This window comes from Coregonus lavaretus (genome assembly GCF_964263955.1).
Source record: "Coregonus lavaretus genome assembly, contig: HAP1_SCAFFOLD_202, whole genome shotgun sequence".
Lineage (NCBI taxonomy): Eukaryota > Metazoa > Chordata > Actinopteri > Salmoniformes > Salmonidae > Coregonus > Coregonus lavaretus.
Genome location: NW_028156408.1, coordinates 171,549 through 199,409, shown reverse-complemented (window position 1 = coordinate 199,409; position 27,861 = coordinate 171,549). Strand labels below are relative to the sequence as shown.

Sequence of the window (27,861 nt, the reverse complement as noted above, 5' to 3'; positions counted from 1 at the left end):
TCAGTCATCCCCTCAGGCAGTTACTAGACCATGGGACTGGACTGCCACATAACTGGTACTCAGACTAGATTACAGTAGCCACAACATAAAATGTTTAAAAACCTGTTACTGTATGTATTTTTGTCAGGTAGGACCATACAGCACTAAATGAGAGCTACAAAAAGTGAAGTTTACATTCATCATAAATATGAATAGTTGATATTTCCTCCTATTGTATCTTTGTGTTTACAGGACTATATTTCCAAAATGCTTTAATTTATCATAATGTTGTTTGTTTATGTATGTAGGGCAAATAGTTTTAGCAATATAAGAGCTTGCAATATTGGGTTACATCATCTTACGGGGGCCTTCCCACGCCACTAGCCTAATTGCACAAACGCACAAATCACACAAAATGAGAGCACGGACTTTTATTTGGTAGTGGACAACAAGAAAGCTATTTTGTCAAAGTTGCTCCTCCCTCCGTGTCAGGTGACCTCAGTTCGCCTGGTAACAGGGAACGCGTCGCTAGGAAGTGAATACTGCGAGTTCGCGGCGAATAATTTGTTTTTTTGAGGCAATCTACGGCGAAAGTTTACGAATTTCCGGAACGGGAGTACAGTTTATCTGTGAGAATAAGGGAGTAAAAGTCGTCAAATTTTTCACAATTATGCGTCGTCGCGTGCTAGCTAGCTCATTCACCTCTCGTGGCATGAGAGATAAAACAAGATTAAGTTAGCAAGCTAGCTAGCAGCCCGCAGCTAGCTAGCTAGCTTAGTAGTCACAGCCAATTACGCACCCCAGCTGGGCAGGTAAGCAAAGATCGATCTGGCTTGCCACCACCTGTTTTAGCTCGGCAACAAGTCACTGTAAAAAATAATTTGATCTGTTTACCATTGAAGTACCGTTAACCTGGAATGTGTGTCCGAATAGCGCTGCTACAGCTATGGAAGTTGTGTCGTCGTCGGGTTTGGTTAATGCGATGTGGCAGTAATCATAATAGGATTTAACCCTCCTTCCTGAATAAAGCTTTCTTCTATCTGTCGCCCGGCTTATTTATTTAGCTCATGGAGTGTTTACATTACATCATCACACAGTTGAATAGGTAGACTACTGTAATGGTGTCAAGTGACTGAGAGTGGGTCCATGTTGCAATAATCTGTGTATTGTGTTGATATTTCAGCAGAAGGTGGTTGACAGTTGAAGAATAACAGTACCCTAATCTGCTCATATGGGTTGGGGACCTGGGTGGTAGCCCTGCCTGCTTCCACAGCCAGGTTGTTCTGACACAAACATGGGGAAACTTCAGAGCAAGTTCCGACGGTCGCGCTCTGAACTGTACAAGTAAGACAGCCAGCTACATCAACAAAGGCTGAGTGACTCCATATCTAAAAACCTGCTTAAGACAGACTCCAGATATAGGCCTTACCACAGTTGTTTTATGGATCAGATATTCTGTGCAGTGCTTGGTTCGGATTGTAACAATCCCATAACATACCTCAAATAGGCCTAATAGATAATTGAAGGCTATTCTTGGGGTGTAATTTTACTGTGCCTCTGCAGGGCGACCAAAGGCGATGGCGAGGATGCTGCTGTCAGTCAGGTGGTACAGTATGAACCCGCCCACCGGGATGCCGTCAACTGTGTCACCAACCTGACCTCTGACCTCTGTGTGTCTGGAGGAGGTGACATGGTGAGTAAATTGACTAGGTTTAATGCAGGTGTTTTACATGAGTGACAATATAGTACAGGAAACTGGCTGCTAATCTGTCTGGTGTCTTTCCCCCTCCCAGGCAGTGGTTGTGTATGACTGGAGAGGAGGGAAGTTATGTCAGTCATTCCAAGGTCACAACAGAGAGGTTACCAAGGTAAACACTCTGAGGTAGTTGGAATTAGTCTTTAGAATAGATATTGTGTTGCTGGGAGTAACAGAGTAGAAAAATACTCATATCTCCCGCACACACGATGTTACCTCTGCACATTTATTGTTGTTGACATTTCGGTACGATACCTTTTTTGTGTGTGTTTGTAGATATTCTGTATCTAATTATCGAGTCTCCTTTCTTTCTCCCAGGTGGAGTGTTTTCCTGGCAGCACCTGGATCTTCAGCGCGTCTCGGGACAAGAGTGTTATGATGTGGGACCTCAACCAGGGGGACGAGCCCATCCAGGAGTTCTGTGGCCATGAGCTGGTGGTCAACGGGCTGGCCGTCAGTCCAGGTAGAAACAGGGTGAAGTTTCCCCTAGTTGCAGATCTAGGATTAGATTCCCCTCCCCCAATCTTAACTATTAGTGGGGAAAATCTGCGTGTAGGGGGGGCAACTTCACCCTACACCCCTCAAACACCTGCATTAACACTTCACCTTATAAAACACCATAATGAATACCTGTGTGTGTAAACCATACTTGTCTTTTCGGTAGATGGGTCGAGGCTGTGCACTGGTTCCCGTGACAACTCTATGTGCCTCTGGGACATTGAGTCTGGCGAGCGTGTACATAAGAACACAGTCTCCAGAAACCTGGTAAGTGACTCTTCTATGCCTTGATTTGAGGGTACTATAAAGGGTTTGTAAAGGTAGGATGGTATCTCATACACTGTCCGAATTCTCATACTTCATACTGTTTACGATAAGTATTTACTAGGCACTAACAGTACTGCATACTATTTTTGAACACGGTTTAGTAATAAGGTCACAAAGTGTGATGATGCATTTTGCATAATATGATGCATTTTGCACCATCACACTTTTTTGCTTTGTACTGAAAGTGCTCTATTTTCAAAATGTTACTGCTGACATGCAACATTTTTGGGATCATATCAACAGGGGACTAATAAACAAAATACTCTAAATATATATTTAAGTAAAAATATCCCTTTAAGGAATTCACACTACATGAAAAGGGAAAATGAGTATGACGTCCTGGCATTTAAAGCAGACAAAAATGTAGATATCTTGCACACTACTAAACGTTATATTATTACATACACAAAAAAAGTATTGTAAACAGTATGCCGTGTGATCATCCATATAGAGCTGGACTCTTTTTCAGGTTACTCATGTCTGCTGGGTACCTGAGAGCAGCTCGATCGTTCAGACGTCCGAGGATAAAACCATCAGGTAAGTTGTTTATAGCCTGGTCCCAGATCTGTTGGTCTACTTCAATGTCAAGCCAAACATGTTTTGCATACCAAGAGAGCCGTAACAGACTGGCACCCGGGCAATAGGTATTATGCTGTTGGTAGTCCTTCCTCAGGGTGTGATCACTAACAGTGTTACTGTGTGTAATGCAGTCAGAGGAGGCTGGTGGGAGGAGCTATGTGGACAGGCTCATTGTATCGGCTGGAACGGAACTATTGTTCCATATGTTTAATGTGTTTGATACCATTCCATTGAATCCATTCCAGCCATTACAATGAGCCCGTCCTCCTATAGCTCCAGGTTGATACATGTATTTGAATGTGCAGGGTGTGGGACAGTCGTACCTGGCAGGTCACGAACACGTTCCCAGCCAAGCAATACATACAGACACACTGTGACATCAGCGCCAACGGTAATCATCTCCTGTCCAGCAGCAATGGCTTCGGAGGCCAAGGCTGTGAGGCTACGGTGAGAACCTTTCAACCCTGTCTGGGTTTCCAATTCTCTACCCTGCTCCAGAACTGTGCACTTGGTCACTCACCCTTATGTGCAATGAAAGGCATTGGTTTGGTGCTGGAGGGAGTTTCACACCTGTCCATCCCTTTTTAAGTCCATGAGGGGGGGAGTGTACGAGTGCACACTCCTGTAGAAGGGTAGAGTTGAAATGAAGCCCATTACTACGGCGTATCGTTAGTGTGTGAATCCCACACCCACATCACTCATGTGTTTTGTGTGTGTAGCTTTGGGACCTCAGGCAGCCTGGCTGTAAGGTGGTGGAGTACCGGGGCCACCGGGAGACCACTGCTTGCTGTGTGTTCCTGCCCTCCAGCCCCGGGGGCCCTGCGCTCGTAGCGTCCTCCTCTCATGACTGTTCAGTCAAAATCTGGGATCAAAACACTGCAGGTAACACTCTACCCTGCACTACCCTGTACCTCCCTACGCTACCCTGCACTTCCCTACACTACACTACTCTGCCCTACCCTGCACTACCCTACGCTACCCTACACTACCCTGCTCTACCCTGCCCTACCCTGATCTATGCTACCCTACCCTACCACAGTGAGCTAAACGGCCTCTCTCTTCTCATTATGTTTATTCTTCTTGGTTCTTTCCTATTTTCCTGTCTGTCTGTCTGTCTCTCTGTCTGTCTCTCTGAAGCGTGTCTGACCACTCTGGCCCTGGATGGGTCAGGTCCTTTGGTGTCTTTGGCCCCGAGTGACTCCAGCAGTCTGCTGTGTGCCAGCTTCAACACAGGGCTCCACGTGCTCCACCATCGCACGGATGGGCTGGACCTAAAGGAGGTGGCACGCTTTTGATGAGGGCACAGGACCGTTGCCGGCATGGTAACCCCAAGCCCTAGATCCCCTACACTGTGGGCTACACAGACCTCCAGGCCAGTGGGACCCTTTAAGCCAGAAGGACCTGATCAGGAGACACCATCCCTGGGTCAGCCGACGGGAGAAGACCCCTGCGAGTCATTCTAATCAGGGAGAGCTCTGGACATTGCACTCAGAGCATCAGGCGAGGGCTAATTGCTTTGGGATGTCTTGGTACAACAGAAATGTTTTGGATGTTTGGAGGCTGAGCGGATCGTGATAGCTTTAGCAAATACAATTAGCCAAATTACTAACTGTAAGTAGACAATTGTGGAATCGTTAATCAGATAGTTTTGAGGAAAAACTGTAACCACAGGCCACTATAATAAATAAATAAATCATGAACCGTCTAGTGCAGGGGTGTATTCACTAGGAACCAAACAGGCCGAAACGTGGAGGGACTAAACTGAACTTGTCCAATAAACGCAAATGTTTGTTGCAAAACGTTTGTTTGCTACGGTTTACCACAAATGAATACACCCCAGTCATGTAAAATGTCTACTTTAGGCCAAACTAGGGTGAAACTTCCCAGGAGGAGATTGACACTTAGATTCTCTGACAGTTTATTTGAAATGGCTTCACGTGCCCATTTACTAATATAATAACAATTTATGCCACATTGTAGCAGACGCTTTTATCCAAAAGTGTAAATTTTTTACGTATGGGTGGTCCCGGGAATCGAACCCACTATCCTGGTGTTGCAAGCGCCATGCTATACCAACTGAGCTACAGCGCAACTCGGCAGTGCTAATGTCGAACCCTGATTGTGATACTCGACTTCTGTGACATACTCTGTTTTTACACTGGCAAAATCTTACTTATGTAATGTATTAAACTGACTGAGATACTGCCACACTGTAGGTCAGCGTTTGCCAAACTAGGGTTCGCGACCCCATGTGGGGTCGCCTGTTTAAAAAATGGGTTCTCGAGAGAAACTGAAATAAAATGTAAAATATCGCGAGTGGTTAATAGAACCTCCGGTAGCCGCTAGATACGGTTCTAATAAACAGAGAGGTTTCTGTTTTCTTCATACAAATGTGGCTATATCTTTTGAAAGGTTTAAGCTACAAAATATTATGACCCCATCACTGAATGATAAGACTCTCAGGAACACGTATGTGGCTTCCCCTCTACAATGGCCACAAGCAGGACTCATTAGAACAGAATGGACAAGACCAGGCACTAAATCAGACTGGGGGGGGGGGGGGGACATCAATGACGAAATTATTTTCTTCACAGAAGATCATACAGTATAAAATGATTGGCTGATGATCTTCTGAATTTCCCAATACCTTTGATGCATTTCAGTCATTTCAAACCATGTCCTTCAGATTGAAATACTGTCAATGGTTCTGTCAGACTGATTTGAAATAGACTGTCATAGCCCCAATTTAAAACGTTAACGTTGGCAGTTGATTACATCACTTTTTTATTTTTTTACATGGTGGGGTTGCGAGGAAAAAAAAATCCCCATCAAAGTGGGGTCACGGGCAAAAACAGTTTGGGAATCCCTGCTGTAGATAGTTACCTCAGAGGAATCGGATAGACAAGGAGATATACTATACCAACACATCGTGAAAGGGTCAACAGACATTTATACAGCAGTTAACAGCCAGGTACATGGCTAACACATTCTGATGGGAACACATCCCATAGTTTAAATTTCAGTTTCAAGTTTGAATGGCATGTGTACAAATACAATGAAATGCCTTTCTCGTAAGCTCGAAATGTAGCACAAAAAATAAGGTAGAACAAAAACACACGAGAAATAGAAATAAAAAGAACAGGAGAAAGTAAGAAGCTTTATACAGCGTCAGTTCCAATACCGTATTAACAATGTGCAGGGATACTGGAGTGATAGAGGTAGATATGTACAGTGGCTTGCGAAAATATTCATCCCCCTTGGCATTTTTCCTGTTTTGTTGCCTTACAACCTGGAATTTAATCATTAGATTTACACAACATGCCTACCACTTTGAAGATGCAAAATAAAAATAATTGTGAAACAAACAAGAAATAAGACCAAAAAAAACTGAACTTGAGCATGCATAACTATTCAAGACTTTTAAATGTTTCCCCTTAAACCACTCGAGTGTTGCTTTAGCAGTATGCTTAGGGTCATTGTCCTGCTGGAAGGTGAACCTCCATCCCAGTCTCAAATCTCTGGAAGACTGAAACAGGTTTCCCTCAAGAATTTCCCTGTATTTAGCGCCATCCATCATTCCTTCAATTCTGACCAGTTTCCCAGTCCCTGCCGATGGAAAACACCCCCACAGCATGATGCTGCCACCACCATGCTTCACTGTGGGGATGGTGTTCTCGGGGTGATGAGAGGTGTTGGGTTTGTGACAGACATGGCGTTTTCCTTGATGGCCAAAAAGCTCAATTTTAGTCTCATCTGACCAGAGTACCTTCTTCCAGATATTTGGGGAGTCTCTTACATGGCTTTGCAGCTCCTTCGGTGTTACCTTTGGTCTCTTTGTTGCCTCTCTGATGAATGCCCTCCTTGCCTGGTCCGTGAGTTTTGGTGGGCGGCCCTCTCTTGGCAGGTTTGTTGTGGTGCCATATTCTTTCCATTTTTTTTATAATGGATTTAATGGTGCTCTGTGGGATGTTCAACGTTTTGGATATTTTTTTTATAACCCAACCCTGATCTGTACTTCTCCACAACTTTGTCCCTGACGTGTTTGGAGAGCTCCTTGGTCTTCATGGTGCCGCTTGCTTGGTGGTGTTGCAGACTCTGGGGCCTTTTCAGAACAGGTGTATTTATACTGAGATCATGTGACAGATCATGTGACACTTAGATTGCACACAGGTGGACTATTTTTTATTTAGCTAATTATGTGACTTCTAAAGGTAATTGGTTGCACCAGATCTTATTTAGGGTCTTCATAGCAAAGGGGGTGAATACATATGCACGCACCACTATTTTGTGTATGTCCATTACATGAAATCCAAATAACAATCCATTTAAATTACAGGTTGTAATGCAACAAAGTAGGAAAAACGCCAAGGGGGATGAATACTTTGGCAAGGCACTGTATAGGGGGAAGGTGACTATATACAGGGTCAGTTCCAATACCATATGTACAATGTGCAGGGATACTGGAGTGATGGAGGTAGATATGTATAGGGGTAAGGTGACTAGGCATCAGGATATATGATAAACAGAGTAGCAGCAGTGTATATGATGACTGAGTGTGGGTGTAGAGCCAGTATAAGTGAGTGTGTGTAGAGTCCTGTGAGTGTGCATGGAGAAATACACGGGTCAGCTCAGAAAGCCAATGTAGACATTTTGTTAGCTATTTAGCAATCTTACGGCTTGGGGATAGAAGCTGTTCAGGAGCCTGTTGGTGTCATACAAACATACACTGAACAAAAAATATAAACGCAACATGTAAAGTGTTGGTTTCATGTGCTGAAATAAAAGATCCCAGAAATGTTCCATATGCATAAAATGCTTACGTCCCCTTACGTATCCTTTGAGAAGATAATCCATCCACCGGTGGCATATCAAGAAGCTGATTAAACAGTATGATCATTACACAGGTGCACCTTGTCTGTAATAAAGCCCTTTTGTGAGGAAAAACTAATTCTGATTGGCTGGTCCTAGCTCCCAAGTGGGTGGGCCTATGCCCTCCTAGGCCCACCCATGGCTGCACCCAGTCATGTGAAATCCATAGATTAGGGCTTAATGAATTTATTTTAATTGACTGATTTCCTTTATATGAACTCTAACTCAGCAAAATCTTTTAAATTGTTGCATGTTGCATTTATATTTTTGTTCCGTATGCATACAGACATTGCGTCAGTGTCATTCAGAGTCAACTGATACGTTCTAATGAGTGGTACGATGAGGAGCCACAAGCATGAGGTGGCACTGTTCTGTGTAATAATCAATGATGCTCTTGGTTAGAATCTAACCATCCCATTGAGTCTCCTTTGGATGCATCCCAAATGGGACCCTATACCCTATATGGTGCACTACTTTGGACCAGAGCCCTATGGGCCCTGTTCAAAAGTAGTGCACTAAACAGGGAATAGGGTGTAATTTGGGATGTAAGCCATATTTGAACAGAATAAGAGAAGGTGTGTGTGTGTGGGTCCCATTGTGTTAGCTCTGTCTGTGTTGGTCTTTTATGTTTCATCTTAATAAATTGGATTGTTATGTCAGTCTTTTGTTTTTACCAATGCCAACACATTCACTAATTTCACCAGTGGATTTGACAATGGAATGACAACGCTTCCATCTCTCAAGAGTCCTTAGTGGACACCCTCAAAACGATGCGGGTGACAGAGACAAGACAGGTCTCACCTGTCCTTACCTGCTGCTCCAGGGTGAAGTTTCCCATGGGTACAGATCTAGGGTCAGCTTCTCCTCCCCCAATCCTAACCCTAGCCATTAGTTGGGGAAATGCAAAACTGACCAAAGATCAGTGTCTAGGGGCAACTTCACCCTCCTCCTTACATTTCTCCTGTCCTCATCTGCCGCCAATGAACATTTTCAAAAACATGAACAGCCACCCGAAGCATTTGTAGGTAGGCTTACTACTCACATTTCACAAGAATTATCCTCATCAAAATGTTTTGCCAAGCAAGCGGGTTTTTGGACATCCAATTATTTCTATAAAATCCTGTACTGCATAACTAATAAATAATAATAAATAATAGTAACTTCATAGCGTAGTGTCTATCTATCCTACAGCCCATGACAGACAGACACTTTTTATTTTTCTTTCCAAGACAACTAATGTAGCCTATATTAAACAATGTGGAGTTGGCGGGTCGACTCGCTAATCAACATGAAGTCGCCACTGGTGCAACAACCGCAATATTAGATTTGGGCATTTCCAAATGACTACCCACTGATGGCCGCTCGCTCTCTCACAGAGCCAAGAATGTTTCGTTTACACAGATGGGTCTAATATTTCCGAGTCGCTCATTTGACTAGCTACCCCGTACATGTTTCCTCATATTGTAGCAGTATTCAAATATTGACTTAAACAAAGCCGAGAGCAAGGGAGCTGAGTTGAAGCAAAGTAGCGTCACAACCAAAAGATCAACAGTTTGGTTGGAGGAGCGCCCGCTATGACCTTGCTCCAGGAGATCTGCCTGCGCTCGCCCTTCATCGGCAACTATATTATAAACTAACAGGACTATATGAGAGACATGGTAAACTACTTCAGCTGTAGTTTTTCATTCCACATTTCATAACCATTCTTTTTTTAAATTGGACTCGTGGGATTACAACTTTCAGAAGTGACGAAAGCAGGCTTGTATTTCTTCTCTGCAGCTTTCAGGACAAAAGGCCCATTGGATGTCACTCCTCCTCACACCTGTCAAATAAGGATTTTATTCCAGTTCCACACATTCGATGTAGCCTAACATTTCCTCTTTCTTTTTACCATGTAGGTCGGAATACACACTGTCGTGTTATCCAGATTCACCAATTTTACCAGTAAGTAGGCCTGTTTCTCAGGGGGTTTATGGAAACTGAATATTGGTGTATGTTGCCTTGCCTGAACTGTAAGAAATATGAACTTGAATGTGTTTCTCACTCGGGTGATGTAGCCTACACATGATCCATCAGTCCTTTCTGCATGTATTTCTATGAGTTGATAGACTACTTCATAAGGAATGTCAGCTAATAGCCTATACTAGTATAGTGGTAGATGGTGGAACTAAAGTTGTCCTAACCTTTTGCACACAATAACCAAAATGTGTTACTATGACTACTTTCTTTGACCCATAAATGTGAGAGGGGTGCATGCTTTAAATTAAACCACCTAAAAACATGTTCACCTTGCATGCATTTTAAGAACACTCAAGGAGACACTGCAGCAAGGTCTTTGCAGTTAGATTGGTGAGCCATATTACAATACCTATTGACATAGCTCAGTATTAGACTAAAGGAACCTAACGTTACTCCTTATAGTCCAAGGAACTTACATGTTCTGTTTAAAGGGTGAACTGGAAGCCAAATACTCCATCTAAACGTGAATCGATTCTCAATTGCGGTACGGTTCTAGAAACATAAAATCCTCTACTTTCGTATCACACCAAAATTATTTCACAAATTCAAAATTTGCAGCCAACAGTATTTTTCAGTGACAACGCATTTGTGTCTTCCGTTTACACACAGGGGTTGGGAGACGCAGGTAGCTAATTAGCACAGGTAGGCCACTCTGTCTTCCGTCTGTTTTCCGTAAACAAGCGCCGTAACATGGAAATATGGCCGTGTGGGAACCCTATAAAGGTGTGTATCCATTTTTTTCTTTTTCAATTTTTTTTTCTTTTTCTCACTGATATGAAAGATGACGTCCTTATGCTTCCAAAATCGTACGGCAAAGCGATGTGTGTTAAATTTTCAGACCGAGCATCGCGGCGGCTCTTAACAAAATTCCCCCTCCCCTTACAGAAGCCGCCTTCGTCCAATGACTCTTATGTGTAATGTAATGGAACTGGGCTACTATTGACATAGAATTCTGAGGGGTAGCTTCTCACACACAGATTAAGCTAGCTATTAAAAATATGTTTAAAGTCAGACCATTGCTAATGTGGCTCCAGCTGATAGGTGTTATTAGGTAGCTAATGTTAAGCGTAGCGCAGAGAATATTTTCGACAAACCTTTACTTGGCGATTACTTCCTCAATTCCTGACTTGGAAGACGACACGTTCCAGCTTTGAAGGCCGTGTAGTTGCAGGTTGTTTTGAATTTAAAATGCTCAGTTCAATTAAATAAAAAAATGTTTTTGCTCCATGAAGTAATCCAACAATGTGTGCACTGCCATCTTGTCTATTTCAAAACCGTGTGGAATGATCTCCAATGCACTTTAATATCTGAAGAATTGTTGCCTCTATAATGTGTATTTTAATGTGAATATGGGATGTTTAGTTTAATGTGTATACTGTATTTTGATGTATATTGTGGCGCTAAAGAGACCTTGGTCTCAGCTTTGACTCCCTGGCAACATAAAGGTTAAATAAAAATGATGCTCCCTCAATAAACAGGAACATTTTCTGAGTGAGTGTCCAGATAATATCTCCTTTCTCATGAAGTTTGCACTTTGTTCGTTCTTTCCCACAAATCTAAAAGCGTCGGATTGGTGGAGGTATAGATGCGGTAATCAAACTCAACCAAAATAATAGAAATGCCATGGAAACACGTGGGGAAAGGTCCCGACTCCTCATTGGCCCCCCAGAAAAATGGACCTACATTTAGGTTATGGTTTGTGTATGTCACACTATGTTGAGGTTAAAATTGGAGTATAATGCTTGTATGGATGTCAAGCCCAACACATGTTCATGCCATCTTAACCATTCAACTGCGTTACAGTTAAAAAAACGACTGACTACCACCACCGTTTTCAGTATGCTAACTATGCTAACCAGATTATACGAATGGGAGTTAGCATTTAGCAGTCACTTATTCTAAACTTGAAAAGGGAACAACTTCTAAATGTTGTGCAGCAAAAAAACTGCCAAAATATATCAAAATCTGACTTTAGTAACCACATTGTGGGTCTGTTACAATACATCAATCGTGACGGATTTTGACTAATAACCAATAGATCAGATTTGTTGAATGTGCTGCGTTCCATTGACCCCTTTTACTGCATTTATGGGCTAGTGAGAGTTTCCACCACATTTCCTGTCATTTCCTTTTCAAATCAGTGAAGGGAAGTGAATAATTGCACACTTTCGGAGGAAGGTGAGATAATCGGGACATACCCAGTGTGTGATGAACACATGTTTTTCTGTAGGCGAATGATGATTAGCTGCTGCTACACCCTCTTGTGTAACACAGCCTCCTATCTACGGGAGGGATTACAGATCGAATAGGAGATTAGCTCTGCACTGAGACGTTTCCTTCATTATCAATGGTATTTCTATGTTGACATTACCTTACTTCCCTGGGGTTATATTCACTAGGAAGCAAACGGGCCAAAACCGGGAGGGACTAACCTGAACTTGTCCAATAACAAATGCTCATTTTCATTCCAAAACATTTTTCGTTAACAAAACGTGTGCACTAATGAATACGCCCCCTGGGTAAGAGGTGCCATGTCACAGGTGCATCACCTCAATGTTGTGTCCTCCTCAGGCTGCCAGCGGTCTCATGTCCGTGGCAGCTGACCTCCTACATTCCGGTTGATGCTGAGGGCTCCTCTGATCTCCCACTGCTGCCCACCGGTCCCAGCCATGGACCCCTACCAGGAGCCTGACCTGGGTTTCCAGCCCCCGCTTGACGAGGGCGCCCCAGACCTGGAATGTGCCATCTGCTTCAGCCAGTTCAACAATGTCTTCCGCACTCCCAAGATGCTCCAGTGCAATCACACCTTCTGCCTGGAGTGCCTGGCCCGTATGAATGTCAAGTCGGCCAAGCCGGACTGCATCCAGTGCCCGCTGTGCCGGGGACTCACCCCGTTGCCTGACCTGGGGTTGCCCAAGCTGACCACGGACCCAGCCGTGCTCTCCTACCTCCCCGCGGCCATGCAGCGCGTCTACAGCATCCGCTTCAACCGCAACAAGGGCAAGCTGCAGGTGAAGAGGACCACCGATGGGCCCCCCCCCCTGAACTCGCTGCGTTCTGTTAGTCACTCTCTGGATGTGGGGCTGCCTAGCTCCCCAGGAGGCAGTGGGAGGGGGGACGTAGAGGCGGGGCAGGGAGGAAGGCTCGGGGGGCTGATGAGACTGTTTCGTAGACCAGCATGCAGAGCCTCCCTCCTGGTGTCAGCGGTGATGATGATGGTGCTGCTTACTTGCATCATCATCTTCCTCCTCGCATATAAATGGCTATAAACAATATCACCGTCATCAGAATGGAGCAAAGAAAGTGGACGCTCACTACAGTGCACATGATGGACCTCAGAGAGAGGACCTGATGGACCTCAGAGAGAGGTGTTATTGTTACCAGGCATCTACTATCTACTGTAACAGCTTTAGCATTTTTTTAAAGTTCCAAATAACCATTATTATGTTAGTCTCTCCACTTGTATCTATTTTTTAGTAGTTGCTGAATTTGTGTACCACATTTCCCTCTGTGGCTTTTTATTTGCAGACAGACGGTCATGTGATGCAGGCCATAATATAATAGCCTGCTGTCCTCTCCAGGTTTCCGTCCACAGTAAACACACTCCACGTACTTCAATGCAAATCAATGGCGACTGGCTATGCAAATACACAGTGACCTTTTTGAATAAGAAACTGCAGTATCACTGTGTGACTTGGGAACACAGTTAGGGTTAGGATATTGGAGAGAATTGGTTTTAGAAACCTTGAGGTCTCGGTTGGCGGAAAAAATATCAATGTAGAAAGAGGTTCAAGATTGAAATGTGGAGTTAGTATGTTTGCTTATACCAATTATGGGGCGGCAGGTAGCCTTGCGGGTAGGAGTGTTGGGCCGGTAACCGAAAGGTTGCTGGATCGAATCCCGAGCTGACAAGGTACAAATCTGTTGTTCTGCCCCTGAGCAAGGCAGTTAACGCACTGTTTCCCAGGCGCCGAAGATGTGGACATTGATTAAGGAAGCCCACCGCACCTCTCTCAGAGGGGTTGGGTTAAATGTGGAAGACACCTTTCAGTTGAATGCAATCAGTTGTACAGCTGACTAGGTATCCCCCTTTCCATACACCTCTTTTTCAAGGAATGGTTAATATCCAGCTGAAAGAGACATAGTATTTGTTTATCTGACTGTTGGATTTTGTCTGCTCACAATTGTCACATTTTCTATGGGTTATTTGTGCTGTACAGTTTACGCTTTCACATGTATCGGGGTTTTATGATTATCTATTTTATTTTTTATTTATTTATTTTATATTGAAAATATTTTATATTTTACGTGCTTTGGATATACATTATTTGTCAAATGTTGCTCTGGCAAATGATTTGCATTTCCTAAACTTGAAATAAAGTTGACATGGCTTTGGTGTTCATTGTGTTCGTCCCATCTGAGTTTCATTGAAGTTGACTGGCTTAGATGTGTCAGTAGGGTGACTTGGTTGTATAATATCATATTTATATTCAAAGTGAATATTCAGTAACATTACACCGTGATAACAATGAAGTGGCACTACTAATAAGGGATGCTAATTATAGACGTTCAGATGTGTCTTTCTCTGTGGTCTCCACCAGATGGCAGTACACCATTGAACAGTGGACTGATGCGCTCCACTAGCGGATGTGTGTCACACATGTCATGGAAAAATACAGAGCTTTGTTTCAAGTTGAGCTCATCTGGCCACTGACTGACCAGTTCACTGGCAGACGAAGAGCAGGTAAATTAAAATAATGACATAGCTGCTGCTGCCTGATAGGAAGATCTGTAACGGGAATGTAAGAGATTGAGAAATATATCTGTGGGAAGGGAGAGGTCAGAGGAAGCATGACAAAACAGGAAGTGTAACTCAGTGGATTTGGGTTTTTGTAACACGGGAAGTTGGCCTTGGTATGGGAATGTCCAGTTATCAATCGATCCAAGTAAAAAAGAACTCGAGACTCTGCCTTCTATTCTTCAATTAATAGAAAACAGAGGAAGGTCAGCACTGTCTCTGCAGTGAAATAAAGGAACATGTATTCCATCTCACGGGTTAGATGTTCCTCATTTATTCCATCTTAAGGTTAGATGTTCCTCATTTATTCCATCTTAAGGTTAGATGTTCCTTTATTTCAATAATGAACCTTGCTATTCTCGCTATTCATAACAAATGACTTATTGCTCTGCACACCACAAACCTAAGATAAGAATCTATAATTAGACGTGTGGACAATTCTTTCTTCCTCTAGTGACCTCTGAAATGTGGTACGACCAGAAAAGTTTCCACAAAATAACGTAGGTTATTTTCAAATGAATGAAGACAAGAGACCAGTCAAGTTACTGTCTTTGGTCATCATAGCATATACAGAATGTTTTACATAGCACCTGCAGTAACAGAGTAATACATTGGATTCTGGTTCAAGTTTTAGGTGGATGCCAGTCAAGAATGTAGCCAGCAGAGGTGCGTTGCATACAAGACAATGTCCCCATGAGATCCACGTTTTAGAGATGTTAACAATGAGGAAATTGGAAAAAGAATCCTGCACACAGTATTGCTGCCAGTGGTACATTCACATTTTACATTTTAGTAGACGCTCTTATCCACAGTGACAATTAGGGTTAAGTGCCCTGCTCAATGGCACATCAACAGATGTTGTACCTAGTCGGCTCAGGGATTCGAACCAGTGACCGTTACTGGCCCAACGCTCTTAACCGCTAGGCTATTCTCTTTGCCTTTGTACATTGATTTATGTTTACATGATCAGTAAACATTTTGGATGACATATTGCCTTATAAACCACTGTCATCACATGCACTTTTAGATCAAACATTCCCCATGACCCCAAAAAGGAAGTTCAGGATTTTAAAACCTGATGAAATGTGGGCGGACGTGACGGCACGGCTGGACAGCTCAAGACACGGAACTAAATCCATTTATTTCCTTGGTATTTTTTACCTAAGGAGAGGTTCAGGTTTCCTCACCCTGAAACTACTAGTCTATGTGTCAAGATTAACTGGAATCCATTGTACAGTTATCTTTAATCAGCCACTACAAACCACCCAATTGGGTGCGTGCCCCTACATGCGCGCCCCTACATGCGCCTATGATTTATAGCCAGAGTTAGATGTGGTTTGTAGTGGCAGATTAATGATAACTGTACAATGGATTCCAGTTAATCTTGACACATAGAAACTCTCCTTAGGTAAAAATACCAAGGAAATAAATTGATTTAGTTCCGTGTCTTGAGCTGCACAGCCGTGCCGTCACGTCAGCCCACATTTAGTTTTTTCTAAATCCTGGTGGTTTCTGGGAATGAAGTCATTGAGGTCAGACGTCCAGCCATTGGTCAGAAGTCCAGCCATTGGGTGAGCAGTTTCTGATAGGACAGGACAGGGGGGGCATCTAGGGGTTTCCTTTGTGTGTGAGTGCATGGTGTGGGGTTTGAGAGTATGTTTCATAGGACAGGGCGGGGTACTCCCTTCGCATGTGAGTGTGTGGGGGTGTGTGTGGTGTGCGTTGAGCTGTGAGCTGGGCCACAATGAATGGTCCTCCTGTCCTACGTGGGTCGGATAAGTTCTGACATTCTGTCCACCATGGGAATTTGGCAAAACATTTGAGATTTGAAAGATCTTCTCTTTTGCACTTCAACAAGAGGCTTTGTATGGTTTCAACAAATTACACAAAAAGCAAAACAGTGGGCATTGACACAGTGGTTCTTGGTGTGGGTGATGGGGACTGAGTGTCGCTCCATGCCCTGTCTTCTCTGGCAAAAACACTGTTCCGAAAGAGGTCACTGCACTCACAAAACCTCCGGATAATTCTCTTCCTCCAATGTTCTAAACCCCAATCACAAACAAGACTCATCAGCACGCCCACGCTGTGTGTGTGTGTGTACACCTACTCTCTGTGTGTGTGTGTGTACACCTACTGTGTGTGTGTGTGTGTGTGTGTGTGTGTGTGTGTGTGTGTACACACCTACTCTGTGTGTGTGTGTGTGTGTGTGTACACCTACTGTGTGTGTGTGTGTGTGTACACCTACTGTGTGTGTGTGTACACACCTACTCTGTGTGTGTGTGTGTGTGTGTACACCTACTGTGTGTGTGTGTGTGTGTGTGTACACCTACTGTGTGTGTGTGTGTGTGTACACCTACTCTCTGTGTGTGTGTGTGTGTGTGTGTGTGTGTGTGTGTGTGTGTACACCTACTGTGTGTGTGTGTGTGTGTGTGTACACCTACTGTGTGTGTGTGTGTGTGTACACCTACTCTGTGTGTGTGTGTGTGTGTGTGTGTGTACACCTACTCTGTGTGTGTGTGTGTGTGCCGGGACTCAGCGCCACCACACTAAGGGGGAAAATTGGGAGCATCAAAACAAAAGCGGCTCTGTTTTGATCATGAAATCTAAACAGCTGAAAGTTAAGATAATGAGCAGGCAAACAGTCTCCAGGGGACAGGGGACAGTCTCCAGGGGACATGGGACAGTCTCCAGGGGACAGTCTCCAGGGGACAGTTTCCAGGGGACAGGGGACAGTCTCCAGGGGACAGTCACCAGGGGACAGTCTCCAGGGGACATGGGACAGTTTCCAGGGGACATGGGACAGTCTCCAGGGGACAGTCTCCACTGTAAAGTGGTTATCCCACTGGCTATAGGGTGAATGCACCAATTTGTAGTCGCTCTGGATAAGAGCGTCTGCTAAATGACGTAAATGTGCCCTTGAGCAAGGCACTTAACCCTAATTGCTCCTGTAAGTCGCTCTGGATAAGAGCGTCTGCTAAATGACTAAAATGTAAATGTAATGTAAATGACAGGGTACAGGCCGTCAGCAGCGGCTTTAGTTGGTTAGCTATATTAACGCTTACATTGGATTCAAATCAAAGCCACAGAAAATCGGAGACGATCACATGCACACTGAGGGGTTTATTACAGAAAGTGTCTGTCCACCTGTCTGTGTCTGTCTGTGTCTGTCCGCCTGTCTGTGTCTGTCTGTCTGCCTGTCTGTCTGTGTATGTTCACGTGAGCATGCAGCAATGTGATAAATTCGATGTATTGAAAATTTATGGTACTCACTAACTGTAAGTCGCTCTGGATAAAAGCGTCTGCTAAATGACTAAAATGTAAAATTTATTTATGAATGTATTAGTATTAATGTGTGAACTACACGAGTCGCTGTTGTGTCACCCAATACGTTTGTGAAAGGTGGTGCAGTTTTCATTCAGCAGTATTAACTAGCCATTACCAGCTCCATGGATACAGACATACTTGTTTAAATGCCAGTACAGTTACCAAGGTGGGGCCGGTGCCTACGCCCACCACACACTATGATATAGCACGGAGACAGACTACCACTCACATTTATCTGTCAGTCATACAGGGAGGGACACACCAACATTGAAAAAAATAAAGACTGCTCTGTTACATGTGTTTATCTCTGCTGTTGCATGGAAATGAAAATCATAGCTGATAAGGTTGCCAACTGAAGACCTTGTGAGATTGGAAATCAGAATTATCTCACACAAAGATAAAGGGTAGATATACAAACCTCACAGTAACAAAGAACACAGATCAGGTAGGATTTATTCGTTGTTCAAGTCAACATACCTGATGGATGAGAAAGCATTCTGTATCCCCTGGCTATACCTGGTTTTACCTGGCTTGTTGGGCATAGCACATAAAGGCCTGGATCCAGCAATGCAAATCTGGCCTGTGTGGAGGGGAACTATTTGGGAGTGAAAGTACTTGTCATTATTTGATCTTTACTGAATCACATGACTGTGAGACTGTGGCTCTGAATCAGAGACATATGGTGTACTTGGAGACTGTGTTTGGAGGGGGGTTCGGAGGGAGCCATCCCCAAGAGAGAAACATAATCATTACTCAATCTCTTAAACAAACACACACAGGGTTTCCCTTTTCATGACGATCCATTTGGAAATGATGATGTAGGCAATGAATAGTGTATGTGAAGGGATGTTTGTTTTTCTAACTGTCAGGAACCAATGGTTTGGTCACTAGAAAAGAAGAGCCTTGGATGAGAGAGGAGGGGGAGGAGTGAGAGGGGGAGGAGTGAGAGGGGGAGGAGAGTGAGAGGGGGAGGAGAGTGAGAGAGGGAGGAGTGAGAGCAGGGGTGGGAGGACAAGTGAGCATCACTGGACACAGGTGCAGCCTGTCCGTGTGTCATCTTTTCGGACGAGCACAGTTGTGTTGCCTCCTTATTCACACTCTGCAAGTCGAGACTGCTGCCTTCTTCGGTTGTCACCACGGTAAGGCGAACACCAACATCCCTTCTCATCCTTGCCTTCTCTCTTTCAACCCTTGATACATGCCATCTATCTCTCACTCTCCCTTTTACTCTGTCAATCACTCCCCATTTCTCCTATTTTGTGTTACTATCCCTTTCTGCATTGTCGGAAACATCTCTCCCATGTAAGCGTCAATATTTATATCCACACTTCCATCTTTTTTTGGCTCTTCGGCATTTCTCCCTCTATCGTTCCGCTCTCTTCCTCCAGTTGTTAAATAATATTTGCATACATAGACGGTTCTGCATCATGTGTAAACATTAAACCTCTAAAGTTTGCATTCCTTTCTGGGGAGCATTACACACACAGACATCCCACCCATGCATCAACACATGCAATTCTTCATGTATTTTATGTTTCAAACTTTATATTACACCCAGATTAAAGCGTGGGACACTTCACAGCTAAAGATCGCATCACAAACTCACTTCCTCTTTGTGCAACCTAGTCTAATGCAAAGTTATTACTCAGTAAATAGCACTATGCAAAAGGCTTGTGGCCTCATTTTCTAAATGGGAAAATGTAACTGGTTCATCTGATCAAACTTAATATATCCAAGATGGCGTAGCAGTGCGGTCGTGTACTATGTGTGTGTTTGTGTAAATAGCCTGTTTTTTGTATTTCTTTTTGTATTTTTCGTACATATTTCCCTATCACACTTTTCATCCTTCTACTAAATATACTTTCCTGCAACCCGCCTCACTCAATGTGGAACGGATTCTATTATTGACTTACCTTTTATCTAGAATCTCCAGTTGAAACTAGCTAGCCAGCTAACTAGCTACTTGCTATTAGCCACCGTTAGCGGTTTTCACCCAGAACATCAGATTTTCTGCCGGAATAACTGAATCACTGGACATTAACACCGGATCGCAACTAGCTAGCCGCAACCGAATGGATGTTGCTGTTGGATAATAACCACTACCCCCGAAGCAAGCACTAGTTAGCCTTGAGCTAGCCTCGAGCCAGGCCCATATCCCGGCTATCTACCTCTCTGTCTACTGGATGGGAGTAGCCAGCTAACTAGCTACTTGCTATTAGCCACCGTTAGCGGTTTTTCACCATTGTCCGTGGCCTGCACCACCTACCAGCCAGCTCTAGCCTGGAATATTATCGGCCAGTCTGCACTGTCTGCACAGCGTGTTATCGACCGAGAACATATCTTTTTTTCTGCCGGAATCACTGGATCACTGGACCTTTAACTCCAGATCATCGCAACTAGCTAGCTGCAACCAAATGGATGTTGTTGTTGGCTAATCAGCCTTGAGCTAGCCTCGAGTCAGGCCCATCTCCCGGCTATCTACCTCTCTGTCAACTGGACGGGACCTCCTAGAGTTGACACGGAGCCCCGCCGATCCATCACGACTGATCTGCCGACATAATCGTCTGTGGTTTCAACAGGCTTCCCGTTTCGACGACCACGAAGATCCATCTGCTAGCCCCGGCCCGCTAGCACACGCAAACAACAGCCGTGCTTCCTGCTAGCCAGTGCTGTAGCACCAATTCGAACTGCTCTCGGACTCAGATATTGCTGTTCACTGGACCTTATGATCACTCAGCTGCACAGCTGATGCCTGCTGGACTGTTCCTTTACGCGGTACCCTGTCCTGTTTATCTGTTTAGCCTCAGCTCAAACTTTCATCGCCATTACCAGTTGTTGTCTTAACTCTCTCGAATAACACCTGTGATTGCTTTATGCCTCTCTCCCATGTCAATATGCCTTGCCTATTGCTGTTCCAGTTAGTTCTTATTATACAATTTCACTGTAGAACCCCAAGTCCCTCTCAAACTGCCTCAAATAGTTCCTTTGTTCCACCCCCCATACACGCCGAGACCGGCTCAATCGGTGCCCCCAGTGATGCTATCTCTTTCATTGTTACCCAACGCTTAGGTTTACCTCAACTGTACTCATATCCTTCCATATCCTTTTCTGTACATAATGCCCTGAATCTTTTCTACAACGCCCGGAAATCTGCCCCCTTTACTCTCTGTACCCAACGCACTAGAAGACCAGTTCTTAAAGCCTTTAGCCATATCCTTATTCTAGTCCTCCTCTGTTCCTCTGGTGATGTAGAGGTTAACCCTGCAGCCCCCAGTATCACTCCTACTCCCCAGGAGCTATCATTTGTTGACTTTGGTTTTTTGCATGTTAACATCAGAAGCCTCCTCCCTAAGTTAGAGTTATTCACTGCGTTAGCACACTCCGCCAACCCTGATGTTCTAGCAGTGTCTGAATCCTGGCTTAGGAAGGCCACCAAAAATTCAGAAATGTCCATCCCCAACTACAACATTTTCCGACTAGATATAACTGCCAAAGGGTGTGGAGTTGCAATCTACTGTACAGATAGCCTGCAGAGCTCTATCATACTATCCAGGTCTGTGCCCAAACAGTTTGAGCTCCTACTTCTAAAAATCCACCCCTCAGCCCCCAGCTGTGCCCTGGACACCATATGTGAATTGATTGCCCCCCATCTATCCTCAGAGTTCGTACTGCTTGGTGACCTAAACTGGGATATGCTTAACACCCCGGCCATCCTACAATCCAAACTAGATGCCCTCAATCTCACACAAATTATCAAGGAACCTACCAGGTACAACCCTAAATCCGTAAACATGGGCACCCTTATAGATATCATCCTGACTAACTTACCCTCTAAATACACCTCCGCTGTCTTCAACCAGGATCTCAGCGATCATTGCCTTATTGCCTGCGTCCGTAATGGGTCCGCGGTCAAACGACCACCCCTCATCACTGTCAAATGCTCCCTAAAACACTTTAGCGAGCAGGCCTTCCTAATTGACCTGGCCCAGGTATCCTGGATGGATATCGATCTCATTCCATCAGTAGAGGATGCCTGGATGTTCTTTAAAAGTGCTTTCCTCTCAATCTTAAATAAACATGCCCCATTCAAAAAATTCAGAACTAAGAACAGATATAGCCCCTGGTTCTCCTCAGACTTGACTGCCCTTGACCAGCACAAAAACATCCTGTGGTGTACAGCATTAGCATCGAATAGCCCCCGCGATATGCAACTTTTCAGGGAAGTTAGGAACCAATATACACAAGCAGTTAGGAATGCAAAGGCTAGCTTTTTCAAACAAAAATGTGCATCCTGTAGCACTAACTCCAAAAAGTTTTGGGACACTGTAAAGTCCATGGAGAATAAGAGCACCTGCTCCCAGCTGCCCACTGCACTGAGGCTAGGAAACACTATCACCACCGATAAATCTACAATAATCGAGAATTTCAACAAGCATTTTGCTACGGCTGGCCATGCTTTCCACCTGGCTTACCACTACCCCGGTCACCAGCTCTGCACCCTCCGCTGCAACTTGCCCATGCCCCCCCGCTTCTCCTTCACACAAATTCAGATAGCTGATGTTCTGAAAGAGCTGCAAAATCTGGACCCCTACAAATCATCTGGGCTAGACAATCTGGACCCTTTCTTTCTAAAAATTAGCTGCAGAAATTGTCGCAACTCCTATTACTAGCCTGTTCAACCTCTCTTTCGTAACGCCTGAGATCCCCAGAGATTGGAAAGCTGCCGCGGTCATCCCCCTCTTCAAAGGGGGTGACACTCTAGATCCAAACTGTTACAGACCTATATCCATCCTGCCCTGCCTTTCGAACATTTTTGAAATCCAAGTTAACAAACAGATCACCGACCATTTCGAATCACACCGTAACATCTCCGCTATGCAATCCGGTTTCCGAGCTGGTCATGAGTGCACCTCAGCCACGCTCAAGGTCCTAAACGATATTATAACCACAATCGATAATAGACAGTACTGTGCAGCCATCTTCATCGACCTGGCCAAGGCTTTTGACTCTGTCAACCACCGCATTCTTATTGGCAGACTAAATAGCCTTGGTTTCTCAAATGACTGCCTCGCCTGGTTCACCAACTACTTGCTCATTTGCACCCCAGTATCTCTATTTGCACATCATCTCTTGCACATCTATCATTCCAGTGTTAATACTAATTGTAATTATTTTGCACTATGGCCTATTTATTGCCTTACCTCCATAACTTGCTACATTTGCACACACTGTATATATATTTTATATTTTCTGTTGTATTTTTGACTTTATGTTTTGTTTTACCCCATATGTAACTCTGTGTTGTTGTTTTTATCGCACTGCTTTGCTTTATCTTGGCCAGGTCGCAGTTGTAAATGAGAACTTGTTCACAACTGGCTTACCTGGTTAAATAAAGGTGAAATAAAAAATAAATAAATAAATTACAGGGGAGAATGTTTGCAATAAAGTATTGGGGTCATTCTGGGGTCATGGGGTGGTTGTCAGCCGTGTTTGTAGTCAAGTGGAGGTTAATGTCAACATTGTCTGCACCAGGTGACAGGGAGTTTACCAATTAAGAACTTGACTTTGATGCAGGGTCGTTGTGGGGTCAAAGTATGGTGCGAGATTAAGAATCTGTAAACACTTGTCTTGCCTGAGGAATCTGAGGAGACACACACACACCTGCAACCATCCTCTATAAATACACAGACACACACGCCATCATGTGCCAAAACCAAATCTTAATGATACATAATTACTCCTGTATTTTGCCAAAATCATCCAAACCTCAGGAGTCACGCAATCCTGCCTCATCTGCTATAGGGATTCATAGACACACAGCTAATATCAAAGATGGGAGTATATTTTAAGTTTAAAATATTGCACTGAACGAGACATGATAGCCACAAGTGCAAAGTGTACCTGTCATTGAGCAGACACTATGAACTAATGAATTAACACAGAGTGTGAAGTGAAGCATATTCTTCTTCAGACAAACTTTGCTTCTTACACGTTGATTGTCCTTTGTGTGAACATAGCGGCTTGCTGGACCCCAGGAAGGGGATCCTTAATAAATATAAATACAAAATACCACACCATGCTGTATCCGCACTCCTGTCCCTCTGTCCTATCCATCTCTCTCTCTTGTTGTTGGACAGATGGGAGATGACAAGGACAGCTCAGGGAGCTTCTCAGAGGAGCAGAAGGCCAAGCCCATCCCCCCAAGGCCCTCGCTGGTATCCCCTGAGCTGAAAGCCATGATCCGCATCAGGACAAAGTACCAGGCTCTGAAGAGACATCGGCTGGACTCAGCCACTGGGCTCTTCGCCTCAGGTAGACCCTCCACAGGCCCCGATCCCGGCTCACTCACCGCCCCAGGCAGGTCTTCAGTGGGCACCGGCACACCCACCGCCCCAGAGATCTTCAACTCCAATGGCAAGGAGCCCCCACACAGCAGGAGGAGGAGGAAGAGGTCTCGAGTGCTCTTCCCTAACAACTGTTGCAAGGTCGTCCCCAGTGACAAGGACCGGAGCCGGGCCAAACCATTCTTTGTCCTCTTCGGTATCATCGTATCCCTTCAGGTCACCTCTAAACTTGTCTATTTCCCCTAAAGGGTTTACTGTGATTAGAACCTGTCCACTCCTTTTCCCCACTCTACTTCAACCTCTCAGTCCCTAGTTACCCAACTACAGATATCATTATCCCCTGGGGTTAATGTACAGGCACAGCCACATGATTTGCCTAGTACTGTATATCCCACGGTTGCCATGACAGCAACAAAATACATTGCTTTTTTTTTTAAACCACTAAATGTGTTGCATTATACTCAAAACAGCTAAAGGGCTTTGGAAATGCCAAATTATGCTTCAGTTTCATTGTGGATGAGGATAAAGTGGAGTTATTTTCCAGTATGTGATTTGCTAAATGTGTTCCACTGCTCACCTGTCCTCCTACTAGTGGCATTGAACAGAATCAACAGAATGGAATGTTATTCCAGTCAATAACACGTAACAAAATGACTTCCCTTCCTGTCCTCTTGCAGGTTTACAATGCCATCGAGAACCTGGATGACCATGTGGCACCGTATGACCTGGAGGGCCTGGAGAAGACGCTGCGCAGGGAAGTGTTTGGCCAGCAGGGGGCGATAGAGGAGCTGATGGAGCACCTCCAGGGCTACCTGTCCACCTACGCCCACTCCCAGCCCCTGGCCCTGGCCCTGCACGGCCCCAGCGGCGTGGGCAAGAGCCATCTGGGCCGCCTGCTGGTCCGCCACTTCCGCTCGGTGCTGGGAGAAGACCTGGTGGTGCAGTACTTCACCCTACACCACTGCCCCCTGCAGGGTGATGTGGGCCAGTGCGCCCGAAAGCTGTCCCTCTGGGTGGAGGAGGTGGTGGAGCATGCCGAGGCTCAGGAGAAGATCCCTGTCTTTGTGCTAGATGAGGTGGAGTTGATGTCGGCTCCGTTGCTGGACGTGCTGCAAGGCCTGCTTCAGCCCAACCAGACCAACGAGCATCTGAACGTCATCTATGTCCTCCTCAGTAGTCTGGGGCAGGAGGAGATCACCAGACACATACTGCAGAATGTCTCTGGCACGACGCAGGCAGCCGGAGCTCTACTGCGGCATACCCTGGCAGAGCATCACCCTCTGTGGGCAGAGGTGGGGCTGGATATTGTGTCCCTGATGCTTCTCGAAAAAAGCCATGTGATGGAGTGTTTGCTGGAGGAAATGACACAGGAGGGGTTCTACCCTGACCACGGCCATATTGAGCGGCTGGCAGAGGAACTGTCCTATTTCACCACCATGGGTCACCAGTACTCCCAAAATGGCTGCAAACAAGTGGTGACTAGAGTCAACCTTTTGTGAGAACATCCACAGAGTGATAATCAACAGTTGGCCAAACCCAATTAAACATCATTTGTACAGCTTCATTCTTACTTACTTACCTACTACTCTGCCGAAAGAGTATCACCATTTTCTCTGTTTGCCCACTTTACCCAAGGATCTGTTCTTGGTTGGATGGCATTACTACCATTCTTAGCTGGCATCTCGTGGTTGTCACGTTGGAGTTTCAGCATGCTAGGCTAGCATAGTAGCCTTGGGTTACTATGACAGATTTGGTCTCCAGCGGTTGCTCTGGTCCCTCTGAATGATGTTCGATCAACTTTGGGTACAGCTGCTCTTTTGCTGTTTAGCTAAAACAAAACATCAGCGCGGAGAAGCGTATTCCTCGTCTGATATTTTGTTGACTGAATGGCCTTGAGACAAACGCCAGCCAGCCAGACTGAGGCAGTCAGGCAAAGAGAAGAGCCCGACTAATGACTTTGGACTCAACACTGTTTTTTACTTTTCAAAACCTCATGTGCGTCTAGGCACGTCCTTCCATCCACCATATCCAAAAATACCCAGATAGATAGATATTGTTTTCGACCATTGAGCTCTCATGAATTCCCACCATCTTGAACGATCTTCGGTTCAAAGCAATCAAACAATATGACACTGTCTGCTCTTCTTGAAAATAAACCAAAGGTTAATTGTACTTGAATGTTGATGATTTGCACTGTGTCTCCTTTTACAGTTGGTGAACTATGAGAACAGGGTCCTACTAATGTGATTATGTATAACTTTAAAGCACTTTTTGGGGCTCAGAATGACCATGCCTGCTTGAACTTCAAAGGTGCTCCCCTGGCGTTAATCTCTTCAAAACTGTAGTGATAACAAGGACACAGACAGAAAAAAAACAGAATGTTCAAGAGAAAGAAATTAGACAGACAGATGGAGATGGATTGGCTTACCTGATAGACAGACAGACAGATGGAGATGGATTGGCTTACCTGATAGACATACAGTAGAGACAGACAGACAGTGGAGGTAGATTGTTTTACAGACAGACAGACAGACAGACAGACAGACAGACAGACAGACAGACAGACAAAGAGACAAGCAGACAGACAAAGAGACAAGCAGACAGACAGACAGACAGATAAAGAGACAAGCAGACAGACAGACAGACAGACAGACAGACAGACAGACAGACAGACAGACAGACAGACAGACAGACAGACAGACAGACAGACAGACAGACAGACAGACAGACAGACAGACAGACAGACAGACAGACAGACAGACAGACAGACAGACAGACAGACAGACAGACAGACAGACAGACAGACAGACAGACAGACAGACAGACAGCATGGCTTGACACGGCCGGACGGACGAGAGGAGATGAGATGGCTTAGCTTAACAACGGTCATTGAAATTGTTAAAAGGTTTTAAAAACAATTCTAGTTGGACAATGGATGAAGATACTCCAAACATTTAGAATTTTTATAATCCATCAGATATTGACTGAATTATAGCACATAAATCATTTTACTGGCATGGACTAATAATTAATCGAGTTCAGGGATTTTGGTGGGAATTCAGGTATTTAATTTATTGTCAAATGTCCCTTTTTTTCTTAGAATGCACTCATATATACATTTTCTTATTGTAGCAGGTTTTAAAAAAAATATTTTGTGTTAAAACAAAGACAATTATATATGTCTCATTTTGAATAAATACTCCAGTTATATTTGCATATATGAAGACATTAACATAACGGGATGGACCAGGGCTGCAACCATCAAACGCTTGCTCTGTCTACTACCCTACCTGCCCTGTCTAGACAGCCTAATAATTACTGTTGTTGTCTCGTTCTCTTGCCTAATTCAACAAGTCTGTCAATAGCAG

The 27,861-nt window shown here is 44.5% G+C and overlaps 3 protein-coding genes across 4 annotated transcripts; all 3 read left to right on the top strand.

The window, feature by feature from the left end:
• The first annotated feature begins 479 nt into the window (after positions 1-479).
• wdr31 (WD repeat domain 31) lies at positions 480-7,960 on the top strand. The gene is made up of 10 exons (XM_084200398.1): positions 480-791; positions 1,163-1,323; positions 1,543-1,672; positions 1,773-1,847; positions 2,054-2,198; positions 2,400-2,500; positions 3,030-3,097; positions 3,445-3,586; positions 3,859-4,021; positions 4,277-7,960. Exons 2-10 carry the CDS (start codon positions 1,274-1,276, stop codon positions 4,432-4,434), a joined length of 1,032 nt encoding a protein of 343 aa, XP_084056524.1. The 5' UTR covers positions 480-791; positions 1,163-1,273; the 3' UTR covers positions 4,435-7,960.
• A 1,605-nt stretch (positions 7,961-9,565) lies between these two features.
• tor4ab (torsin family 4, member Ab) lies at positions 9,566-27,204 on the top strand. 2 transcript variants are annotated; one of them, XM_084200395.1, is made up of 4 exons: positions 9,566-9,666; positions 9,907-9,952; positions 24,287-24,709; positions 25,171-27,204. In XM_084200395.1, the coding sequence occupies exons 3-4, from the start codon at positions 24,287-24,289 to the stop codon at positions 25,990-25,992; spliced, it is 1,245 nt and encodes a 414-aa protein (XP_084056521.1). In that variant the 5' UTR covers positions 9,566-9,666; positions 9,907-9,952; the 3' UTR covers positions 25,993-27,204. The 2 variants fall into 2 exon arrangements, with proteins under 2 accessions (XP_084056521.1, XP_084056522.1); XM_084200396.1 differs by lacking the exons at positions 9,566-9,666; positions 9,907-9,952 and adding an exon at positions 19,143-19,288.
• Positions 11,431-14,407, top strand: LOC311126391 (RING finger protein 223). The gene has a single exon (XM_084200397.1). The coding sequence runs from the start codon at positions 12,649-12,651 to the stop codon at positions 13,294-13,296; it is 648 nt and encodes a 215-aa protein (XP_084056523.1). The 5' UTR covers positions 11,431-12,648; the 3' UTR covers positions 13,297-14,407.
• Positions 27,205-27,861: the final 657 nt, after the last annotated feature.